The sequence below is a fragment of the Squalius cephalus genome, assembly GCF_949319135.1.
Source record: "Squalius cephalus genome assembly, chromosome: 9".
NCBI lineage: Eukaryota > Metazoa > Chordata > Actinopteri > Cypriniformes > Leuciscidae > Squalius > Squalius cephalus.
The window spans coordinates 292,501-304,527 of NC_137130.1; the positions used below are offsets into that span (position 1 = coordinate 292,501).

At 39.3% G+C, this 12,027-nt stretch overlaps 2 protein-coding genes across 2 annotated transcripts in view; one reads left to right on the forward strand and one right to left on the reverse strand.

Annotated features, from left to right (window-relative positions):
* dct (dopachrome tautomerase) overlaps nucleotides 1-323 on the forward strand; it is a 21,255-nt gene extending 20,932 nt beyond the window's left edge. Inside the window, exon 8 of the mRNA XM_079881835.1 lies at nucleotides 1-323. This exon is cut by the window's left edge and continues 3,340 nt beyond it. The gene's annotated coding sequence lies outside the window, so the exon portion shown is untranslated.
* Nucleotides 324-10,086: 9,763 nt separating this feature from the next.
* gpc6b (glypican 6b) overlaps nucleotides 10,087-12,027 on the reverse strand; it is a gene marked incomplete at its 5' end in the record, with an annotated part of 42,771 nt that continues 40,830 nt past the window's right edge. The window contains one exon of the mRNA XM_079881782.1: nucleotides 10,087-10,492. Within this exon, the coding sequence (XP_079737908.1) occupies nucleotides 10,293-10,492 (200 nt within the window). The 3' untranslated portion in view covers nucleotides 10,087-10,292. The remainder of the gene's footprint in view (nucleotides 10,493-12,027) is intronic.

Consider the following 12,027-nt stretch of genomic DNA (forward strand, 5'->3'; position numbering starts at 1 on the left):
TTGTGTGCTAATTTGTTCGAAATCTCTTCATGGTTTATGGAGTATTTCTATGCACTGGTTTACTCAACATTATTTCCCTGTATTATATATAAAATAATAAAAACAGAGCATTGCACATCTTAATATCAAGTGCTCACATTATATTCTTAAAACATCTGGGCAAAAAGCAGTAAATTATCCCAGATGAATCTCTGTACAATGTTATTAAAATCATTTTCTTAATCAGTATTTTTGTTTTTCAGTAAAATATTAAAATAACCTTAAAACAAGATTCATTTTAAAACAGAGTCGACTGGTAAAGACAAAAAATAAATGTGTTTCTCTACTTCAACAAACTGTTGACTTTTCTTTTCTTGAGTATAAAATATATCTATACTCAGAGTGGGACGTGCTCTCTAAAAGAGAAATACTTCTCAGAAACGCAAACCTCACTAAAGTCTCAATCGTGCTTCTTAATAAAACTATTCTCCGTTACAAATATGTATTTTGGTGGGGAGAAAGTCTGAGTTTTGCAGCACAAGTGTACAAATCAATAAGAATAAAACTGAAAGGTAAAGTATTGGCAGGACACGAAGCCTCGATGTTCTAGCCCTAACTCCTCGGAGGACCAGAAGGATGTGGATGAAGGTTCGGAGTAACGACTGGTGGGAGAGAGTTGTGCTACTGGAATTACCCTTCATATGTTCTACAGGCTGTAGTGGATGACAAATGCTGGAAAGACATTTAACCCCTTAGCTGTCACCCTCCTTTTTGAGAATGGACATTAAAATGCACTATTCAAGCTTAAATGGTTCAAGAATGCTTTGGAGTATAGACCTAAGTTTGGTCATGTTTTAAAGGGAGAAAAGACCAGATTATTGCTGAAGTGAAAGCATTTAATTAAAAAAATTAAAGTATGAAAAAGTTATTGAAGTTTAAATTGACATTCAATCAGATATAATTTATTTAATATTTTCTTTTATATAAAATATATATTTTACAAAACATTTTTACTATAAAATTACTATAAAATCAAAGCCATATATCTAGCCAAGTTGTGTTCTAAATTTGAAGTTGATATCACAAAAATTGAAGTTCCCATGAGATTTTGTTTAGGTGTAATACCAGAAATAGCCACCGGGTGACATTGAATTCCATTGAATTTAACTGTATGCATCTGCCATAACAAATTAATACATTTCTGTCCAAATGACACTTCTGTCACGAAATATGGAACCTTGAGACTCAGACCTTTCTGACGATATGTGTCCAATTTCAAAAAGGTTTTCACAGGATGAATTCTGAGATCGTAAGATTTCAAATGATACCTAATTTATGATAACTACTAAAATATGTAATGCAATAAAAAAACGATTAAAACGATAATATTACATTTTAGAGGATAATATATATATATATATATAATAATTTTTAGAGGATAATATTATTTTATACTTTTTTATTGACAAATACTAGATTATATGTTATATTATGAACTTTTAGCATGAAAACCAACGTTTCAATTATTAAAAGTGTGTGCGTCAACTTTTTGTGACAAAGGTCAAAACTGTAGATTTTTTGAGGTGCACTCTTGTCATAAATTCATCTATTTCTGTTCCTACATAATTTCTAACAAAAAACAGTGCTAAAATATATATTTAGGAGCCTTAGACCTTTCCAACGATATATAGTTTGTCATGATTAGGTTAGGATTTAATTGTAATATATTGAAGTAAACTTAAACGTCCCGCTACCGGGACGGTGACAGTTAAGGGTTAAAATACTTAAATAGTATTTAATCATCATCTTATGTCATTGCCAATGCATATATATTAATTATTCAATATCACGTTATTACCAGTCATTATGATTACAAGTCATGTAAGGTTCAACGTTTATTTCATAGTCTAACCCTGTGATGTTGGCCTGTAGTTTTAGGAGCATCAGCTGCAAAATGCCTGGAATAATGCCAGTGTTGCCAGATTGGGCGGGTTTGAATTTGATTGTGCGGATACAAAAGGGTTTGGGCGGGTGGACAAAATTTGGGCTGGTTTGGGGTCAGTTCGACGGTTTTCAAACATCTACATTTTAAAGTCTAATTGGTTAAAAAACTAAACTAGTGTGCATGTAGTCCATAAAATCAGTCATCATGACATTATTGTACACACACGCCCATGCAGAGTCCGCTGGCGTTGGTGTTGACATCACCGAGCACGCACTTTTAGCCAATCAGCGATCAGCAGGCAGATGCGATTGAGCGCGATAAGTTGTAGCTGTATACTCAAGTGAACGCTAATGCCAAAGTGATATAGCCTACTAAACAGTAAGTTGTATCTACACAGTAAAGAGTGAGATAGTGAGCAACTCTGTAAACGTACACATGTGGTGGGAGATTAAATCAATGGTGAATATAACTCTAAGAGGAGAGCACAGTTGAATGATTTGAAATGAAATCAAATATGGGATGTGAAATATGTCCATGGTCATGTGCACACTAGCCTAACCTTACCAGACATCGGCAACTTTTACACCGTCCAGACTGCACTATACTCGACCCCGACAGCTGCTGAAAAAGGCTTGAATCAACGATGAATCCGTTTTGACTGATAAATTCTGTTGAAAATATGTTCTGCAATGTGTACTTCCGAGGGTTAAAGTCATCGGCTCATTTCTTGATTGCCGTTTTGACAGTGTCCATCTGGACATTTTAGTCCTTAATTATTGCCCTGTTTTGATCTGTTTTCCTGGAAAAAAATTTTTTTTTATTTTTTATCATTGTTATTTTGTTTTAAGGAGATACAAATTGTGCTTATCAACCTTGAATGACATGGTAATGAAATTATATCACATTATTTTGGCAGTATAATTTTGGGCGTTTTTTTCTTGTAGTGGGCGGGTTTTGGTGAGCTTTTGGGCTGGAAATCACCGTCCCAATCTGGCAACACTGATTTGTGGTCATACCGCCCAGCACTACTTTGGCATCATTACAGACGCAATGGGCATGGTAATTTTATCATCATAAAATTTTATATTGGGGTATGATTTTGTCTCCATGACATGATATTCTGGGTAATGACTATGTAGATGTTTTTGAGCACCTAACCCATAAACATAACCATTTCTCAATATGAAACGCATTACAGGCAGATAAAAGTATGGTTACAATCATTTATTCAAAAATATCAAATATTTCAAGTCTTGCGGCAAACGGTTGCTTCAAGGAACCACCCCGAAACTGATCACATTCACAAATCGCCACCTGAGGAAGCGTTACGTCACTTTCATCATTAAAAAGCCATTGCCACATTCTGATTTTTCGGCTTCATCTTTGAGTTTGGTGAGGCCGTGTTCACAGAGCGGAAAGATTGTCACTCTGTTCCTCACACAATGTTATCGTATGGCTACAGATATCAATATACAAGACACCTTAAATAAACACAGGCGTGGACACATTTTAGCCAGCAAAGTTAAAAAGGTATTTTAAAGGGATAATGTGTAGGAATTTCTCCCATCTAGTGGTGAAATTGTATTTTGCATTCAAACGAATAATGCTCTCCAGCGCCTCGCTTTTTCAAATGCGTGTTGCATCTACGGTAGCTTTTATGTACCAAAAATCTATGACAGGATGTCTTCTACTTAATCGAGTTTTCCTTCGGGTGAACAGGTTTGTTATTTAAAACAAACTGCAACTTGACACAACGAAAAAAAGAATGTTACAGTATGAATTACTGACTGTGAAAAACATGAACTATGGTAATTAGTAGTAATGCCTTCTTTATTTGTTATATTTATTGAAGTATGTGCATTGTTAGATATCCTCATCATCAGTGCCTTCTCTACTTTACTCAATAGCTGCTATTCATCAAAGAGCCTGTTTAACTTTTAACTATAAATGTTCTACTGTCTATATAATAAAGTACACAACCAAGCAATGAAAAAAAGCTTGTAATTAAGACCGTAACATTGACTTACCTGTCGAGAAGAAAGCAGGCAACTTCAGCATCTCTTTTGAAAGCTTTCTCCTGCATTATCCCGACATTAACCCTTGTTTTTGTAATCTCCGGTCACGTTTCCTTTTACGGTCTATTTTGGACTTTTCCGACGACGAGGACTCCTTATCCTGTGACTCAGCATATGTATGAATGAACGGTGTATTAATAACCGTGCAGTGCATCCTTTTAATCTTGCCGGGGCAGTGACAAGCACCTCTCTCTGCTCCTCCGCTTCTGCTGGCTTCAGTCACGTGACCCGGCTCTGAACGAACACGCGTTGTGGAAACGCGTTGGCCTAGTACTTTTTGTCCCTCCCTGCTATTATAGTTTTTCAAGATGGCGGAACTACATGGAAGCCTCCGTGGACCTACCCATCCCATGTATATAAAGATAATAAATTCTTTGTTTACGAGGATTAGTCAGATCATCCGCAGAGGTATTTGTACACCATTGAGGACATATATATGAATAAAAATATTGATTTTAGATAATAAAATACCTAAAAAGCTACACATTGTCCCTTTAAGAAACTCACTTTATGATCATAAAAATATCAACGGCCTTCGCGTCAGTTATCGGTTCAGATTACGACTCAGTTGACTATAAAGGTTTAAGTGGATTGCTTTAGGAGGGAGAAGTGGTTGCATGATGGTAAGTTAAGTTCTGGTTTTTCCTCCAGAACATTGATTCTGTGATATTTCTGCATCTCAGTTAAGATGCATCTTATAATCTAACGAAATTAGTGAAGTGGCTCAATTTACTGCAGTATTTGGGATTTGGCCATAATCAGTAGCTGCTTGTATCTGAGATCTAAGCAGCCGTCAAAGTGAACTCAATACAGTGGATTTTTGTTTTCCCCAGTCAGGAGCATACGTTACATACGGCTCGTGGAGAGTTTGGAGCCTTTGGCACGTGTCTCAGCTTCCACACCTACATGTACTGTCATGAGTCAACGCCCACTTTGGTGTATTTGTGCTGCTTCAGAAACACTTGCCTCTCTCTCCTCGAGTCATCATTCAAAATGAGCAAGATCATTGTTTATAGCAAAGAGAGCTTCGAGGGCAGAACAGCTGAATTCAAGCATGATGTCCACACTTAGCAGAGAAGGGCTTCAACGACATCATCGCCTCCATAAAAGTCATTGGTGAACCGTGGGTGGCGTATTATGACAAGAATTTTGCTGGAAAGCAGCGGGTGTTTGAGGAAGGAGAGTACGCCACCTTCGAAGACAAAGGCAGTTTTTCCCCCCTTAAGAAAGTCTCAGATGACCTGGACAACCCTGAAATCCAGCTGTTCGAGCACATTGACTATGGAGGAAGAAGCGTGACCCTATACAAAGAAACCAATCTCCACGACATTGCTTTCAGTGACACAGCTTCGTCCCACAAAGTGAAAGGTGGCGTCTGGGTGCTGTACGAGCACATCAATCGTAAGGGTTCCCAGCTTATTTCTTTCCCTGGCCAAGAAGTTCGCAGCTATGTGCCGCTCTTCTTCAACGATGTGGCCAGCTGTGTGCGTCCCCTGCTGCCGAAGCCATAGACGGCATCATCCAAAGTCCGCTTTCTGCCGCTGAATATGAACCGGATCCCTTTGGGAAAGAACGAGCCAGAAGGTGGGAAAGACTGATCTTGACCAGAACGGTGACTGTGAAGAAACTTCATGCAATTAGACTCAACCTTATCATCTGATGATATCTGTGTAAAGACATACTGTACATGTTCATTTGGCAAATGTTATATAACAAGGAGGAATTTTATTCGAAAAAGTTTTAAGCTGCTGGTTGTTTGGCTTTTCATCAGTATCAGTAAATATATGCAATGAAATACAGTTTTGGAATTGTTACAGATCTACTACAGATCCTATTGTATTTGAATGTATTTCCCCTGTTTGATTGATGAGAGTGAAATGTTGAAAGGGATTTTGGATTTATATTACGCAGAGAAAGAGACCACAAATACTGTTTTAATCTGTCAACTCAGAAAATAAAGACTCTGAAATATCGTAATGTTCCTTGTTTTCATTTCTCTTTTTTTTTACGTTTACATTTTTCATTTAGCAGATGCCTTTAACCAAAGCGACTTAGAATTGAGGAATTCAAGCGAGGGAATTCATCTAAAGAGGCAATAAACAGGAAAAGTGCTATTCATACAGAGTTCCAGCCATCGTTCAAGCTAGTATAGGGAGGAATTAAGGAATAGCGAGAATCCCTGAATTTAAGGGAGAGGTGGGATGTCTGGAATAGACCAGTAAGAACTGACAGTGTTGAAACCGAGACACATTGATAAACTGCTTGTATATTTTCTAAAAAACATTATGTAATGTAACAGGTAATGTTGGCAATGACCCCACAGATCTGTTGTATTATTAACCCTTGTCAACATTTTGTCAAATACATCTCCTCAAGGTGTTGTTCTGCTAAACACAAAGGACATTTTTATGAAGAATGTAGAAAACCGACTTGTGGGACACCACTGACTTCCACAGTATTTTTGTTTTTCCTACTATGGAATTTATCTAATACAGTGCCCCAAAACAGCCTGGTTACAAACTTGCTTCAAAATATCTTCTTTTGTGTTCAGCAGAAGAAAGAAATGCATGCAGGTTAGGAACAACATAAGGGTGAGTCAATTATGACAATTTTATTTTTTGGGGTGAACTATGCCTTTAAAGAAAACCCTTTGCAAATAATGTTGATGTAGAAAAAAAAAGTAAACTAAAAAGGATTTAGTTCATGAAACATGTAAAAAAAAAAAAAATAAAAAAAAAAAGCTGACAGAAAATCAAAGCCAGCTAATTTTTCCAGCCAACAAAGCCTAATCGTATACACTGCCGTTGTATTTGTAATTTGCAATATAGTATGTTATCTCTGATATATTACATTGACATATGGGTTTCAGTGTGATTTTTTTTTTTTTTTTGTCCTTAAGGTCCCAAGTGTAACTATTTTGTGTACCAGTATAGTGCATAAATACATTTCTGAAAGAAAATAAATATTCAAATAGAAATGTAAAATATTAAAACTCCATAAAAAGTAGACACATCTGCCAATGTGTGTATTTGGCAATACAGGCAACATGATAAATGCCCCTATTGACACAAGAGTTAATTGAAACATTATTGACTGAAATGTATTAGCCAACTGTACCTTTGGCAGCAGCGAGTCCTGTGAAAGAGGTTAGGGTTAGGGTTAGGGTTAGGGTTCCCTGTGAAAGAGGTCACACATGCGCAGAACGTTTGCGTCATGTGCACTTCCAGGCATTTTGCAGCTGATGCTCCTAAAACTACAGGCCAACATCACAGGGTTATGAAATAAACGTTTAACCTTACATGACTTGTAATCATAATGACTGCTGGTTCATCAGCCTCCACCTCATCAGGCATCCGTATAAAATCTCTAATCGGCCCATGCACCATTTCCTTAAAAAAATATATACAAACTTTTGTACAGTGAGATGATATTCTGGACAGATGCCGAGTTTGTATAAAACAATAGCGACGCGATGCGCATAATTAGGGGAATGGGATTCCTGATAGTTACGCCTAGTCACGCTGTTGCTTGAATAAGATCAACACAATGCCTACAACTAGCGCGACGATTAAGTGATGCACCATCTTGACAGGATTGGAAACGCGGGAAATTATGAGCTTCCAGATGCGGCAAGCTGTGTGCGCATGTCACAAAATGATTCCGATTTAATGATTCGGTTTAGATAACATCCCATCTAAGCAGTCAACCAGAATCCACCCATCAGAACGATCTCAGCCAGAATAGCAAAAAAGTGTGCATGTAAACGGGGCTAGTGTCACATAATATGATGAACCGCAGCGCACCACAATTTGTCAATGCAAAAAAGTGTATTTTATATGCATTCAACATTCAATGACTTTAATTCAGTTAACATTTATAAGAATAAAAATCATCAAACATACTAACATCGTTTTAAAATGTTATTTAAGAAACTATGAAAATATTATCAATCTACAATTAGTCAAATGTTGGAGACATTTCAAATGATATCAAACATGTATAGTGTTGTATGATAATTGTTCACATTAAACCATATCGATTTTACGTTTCAACATGTGGCGAGAAGAGATCGGGGAAGAGGGGTGAAGGGAATGAGATGTAAACCGATCAATTTTAACATTGAGCTCGTTTTTTTGTAAATTTGGAGTGCTGTCAGTACAGAGAACAACGACAGAAATCGGTGTTGCCTACACCGTGTTATCATCCTCTTTTTAAAATTTGCACCCTGTTGACTTCAATGGGGCAAGTTTTAAACCTGCTTTTAGCCTCTTAATATCCTTGATGTGTCATTACAAGTGCCCAGCCATGTGAGTTATTCCTTCAGAGTGAACACGGGTGAGTCTGACTGCAGTAGATGTGCAAGATATGGATAAAAGTGATGTTAATTCAGCCAGCGCACATACCTGTGTTTACATCCTGTTTTCGGTCAAAGTCCATAGTAATCGATTGTCGAGTTCACGCGCATTGGTTTAGTGCCTATGATCACGTGCGTGAACTTGCCCCATTGAAGTCAACAGGGTGCAAATTTTAAAAAGAGGATAACACGGTGTAGGCAACACCGATTTCTGTCGTTGTTCTCTGTATTGACAGCACTCCAAATGTACAAAAAAATGAGCTCAATGTTAAAATTGACCGGAGTTCTCCTTTAAGACAATCCTGTGGTGATCGGATTTGGACTGACAATGTGAACAAGTGTTTTTGACCTTCTGAAATTTATGAGGCTATGAATATAGTTATTTTTTGCTATAGTTATTTTTTGCAAAATCTATGCATTTCCATTGGGCGTATTTTCAATTCGCAATTTCAATTAGCTCAGTTTGAAGGGTAATGGAAACACAGCTACTTCCATGTTGTATATAATTTTATTTTTTTATTTAACCTTTATTTAACCAGGAAAGTCCCATTGAGGTTAAAAACCTCTTTTTCAAGGGAGTCCTGGCCAAGAGGCAGCAAAAAAAACACAGTCAATTACATTTATAAAAGTTATACAATACAAATAATTAAAAACATTTACAATTTAAAAAGGACATTTCAGGTTCTCTCAATCTGGATTTAAAAGCATTTAAGGAAATAAGTTCAGATAATTTCAAGTCTTTTTGCAAAAAGTTCCATGCAGAAGGAGCAGAGTAAAAATATAAGACAAAAACACATCTCTATTGCAAACCCCTCCGCATTGCTGTTGTTGTGTTTGGCATATACCCATAGAAACCAATGCAGATATTACAGAAGAGGACACGGGTCACACATTCTATTGTATTTATTTATTTATAGAGCACTTTACAGGCTACACAGTAACTCCAAAGTGCTGTACATCCCAAGTACATAAAGCAATAATAAAACATAAAAACAAACAAAAACAACCTACGAAAAACCAGAAACCCACGGAGTGTTGCACAAGAAACATTACAATTAGCTCTTAAAGGCAAATAGATGGTAAGAAAAACCCTATAAAAAATAATAATAATAATTCCCAAGGGAAGCATATATAATGAAACCAAGACAGGGCCCAAAATGGACCCCTGTGGTACCCCACTGGTGCTGGAGAAGAAAAACAATAGTGAAAATTTAAAATTTAAAAACAAAAGTGTAATTTATTCCTGTGATCAAAGCTGAATTTTCAGCATCATTACTCCAGTCTTCAGTGTCACATGATCCTCCAGAAATCACTCTAATATGAGGATTTGATGTTCAAGAAACATTTATGATTATTATCAGTGTTGAAAACAGTTCATATTTCTGTGGAAATTGTCATACATTTTATTTCTCAGGATTATTTGATGAATAGAAAGTTCAAAAGAACAGAATTTATTTAAAATAGAATCTTTTGTAACATTATAAATGTCTTTACTGTCACTTTTGATCAATTTAATGCATCCTTGATGAATAAAAGTATTAATTTATTTTAAAAATCTCACTAAACCTAGACATTTAAACGGTAGTGTATGTTCAACCAGATATTCTGCATTCACAAAAGCTTCGCCTGCATGAAAATGTTCAAGATGCGTGTGAGAAAAGCAAAAGAGAAGATCCTAATAATCGGCACAATATAACAGATAAAGTCTTGCAGTTACAGAAATAGTTCTGGCATTATTTTCTCAGTTCAATCTTTAGCATTGACTGTCAAGCTCCAAATAAAAGGTTTGCTTGAGGAAATGATGAAGAATTTAAATTTGAGGGTGAATTAACCCTTTAAACTACTGTACTGGAGCTTCAGAAGAGCCTTGACTTCCGCGTGTAAAGCTTCCAGACGCTGGATATCTGGACCGTACGGCTTAGTGTGTGTGTGTGAGACACTATCTGACGGCCAGCGCGCTGAAGAACAGCAGCAGAACCTCCGGCCGGACACTGGACGCTGAAGACGTCTTGTCTCTGTTCTCCTGCTCCTGAACCGGAGTGTGGGTCGGGTGGGTCGGGTGGGTCGGGTCGGTCCTGAAGGATTCTGATTCTGTGACGCCGGAGCCGGAACCGGAGCCGCTGCTCTCTTCATCTGAGACTGAGACGGAGGAAAAGATCACAATCTCAACATCATGGACCCGGTTTATGCCAACATTCAAAGATCTGGCTATGAAAAACGTCTCCGGTTACGACTGTAACCCTTGTTCCCTGAGACGAGACTGCGTCGGAACGACACTTTGGGGAACGCTCTTAGCGTAACGCGTCTGAAGTATGAATGAAACTAACCCAATCCTATAGGTGTTGCGTGATGACGTATTGAGTGATGGCACACACGGAAGCTATAGGGACACCGGCACACAACAGCGTTAGCTTCGCGATGAAGCAAGTCGCTCCCAGGCAGGAGGAGGAGTGGCGGAGGGACGGGGTGTCTCGTTCCCTTCTCAGGGAACAGGGGTTACAGTCTGAACCCGAGACGTTCCCTTTCGAGGGAACTCGCACTGCGTCAGAACGACACTTTGGGGAACGAATACCCACTATGCCACAACAAGCCCTGCCTGTCCCAGTGTGAAGCTAGAGCACCTGGCGTAGAAGGAATGTCCAGACTGTTGTGAATGTGAGGGGTAGCCCAAGGTGAAGGCAAGCTGCGCACCTGATAGGCCATAGATATCGCCTGAACAATCCATTTGCTTGGATGCGGGAAGCCCCTTCTTAGGCGACCCGAAGCACACCAGCCTTCCTCCACTGAGAAGACCTCTGGACATAAATCTTGAGAGCTCTGACAGGGCAAAGCAGGTGAAGTCTCCCATCTTCCACCGGCACGTGAGGTGGAGGGTGAAACGCTGCAGAACCGTCGGCCGTGCCACATTAGAGGCACTTTAGAGACACATAGCCCGGCCTGGGATGCAAGATAGCCCAAACGTCACCTGGAGCAAACTCCAGCCACTCGTGAGATATAGAGAGCACCTGAAGATCTCCTACTCTCCTCAGAGAAGTAATGGCTGATGAAAAAGCCTCAGCCGACTCCAGAGGTTCGAAGGGGGCCTCGACCAGCCCTTCGAGAACCACTGCCAGGTCCCATGTGGGAACTCTGGTCTGAGTCACAGGTCTCATCCTTCAAGCCCCACGGAGAAAACGTACGACCCACAGTTTCCATAGCTCTGGCCGAGGGTGAAATATTGAGCCCTCTGCCTGTGACAGCAGGACCCTCCTGATGGGAATCTCCAATGGAGGGCCCTCTAGGAGCGATATTATGTCTGAGATCCACACTCGGTCCGGCCACAACGGGGCTACTAGCAGTAGACTGACCCCGTCGCGACGGACCCTCTCCAGCACTGCCGGGAGCAGAGCGATCGGGGGAACCACAGTGGACAGTGTGATGTCTCTCGAGACCCAAACAGATCCACTTCCACTGGGCCGAACCTCTGACATACTGACTCCACCACCTCGGGGTGAAGTGTCCATTCCTCTTGTCTCTTGTGACTGGGCCATAATAAGCCAGTCGTCTATATAATTTAGCACGCTGATACCCTGAAGCCTCAGCGGAGCTAGAGCTGCATCCATGCATTTGGTAAACGTGGGGAGAGAGCTAGGCCGAACGGGAGAACCCAATATTGGAAGAGGGAGACAACCACT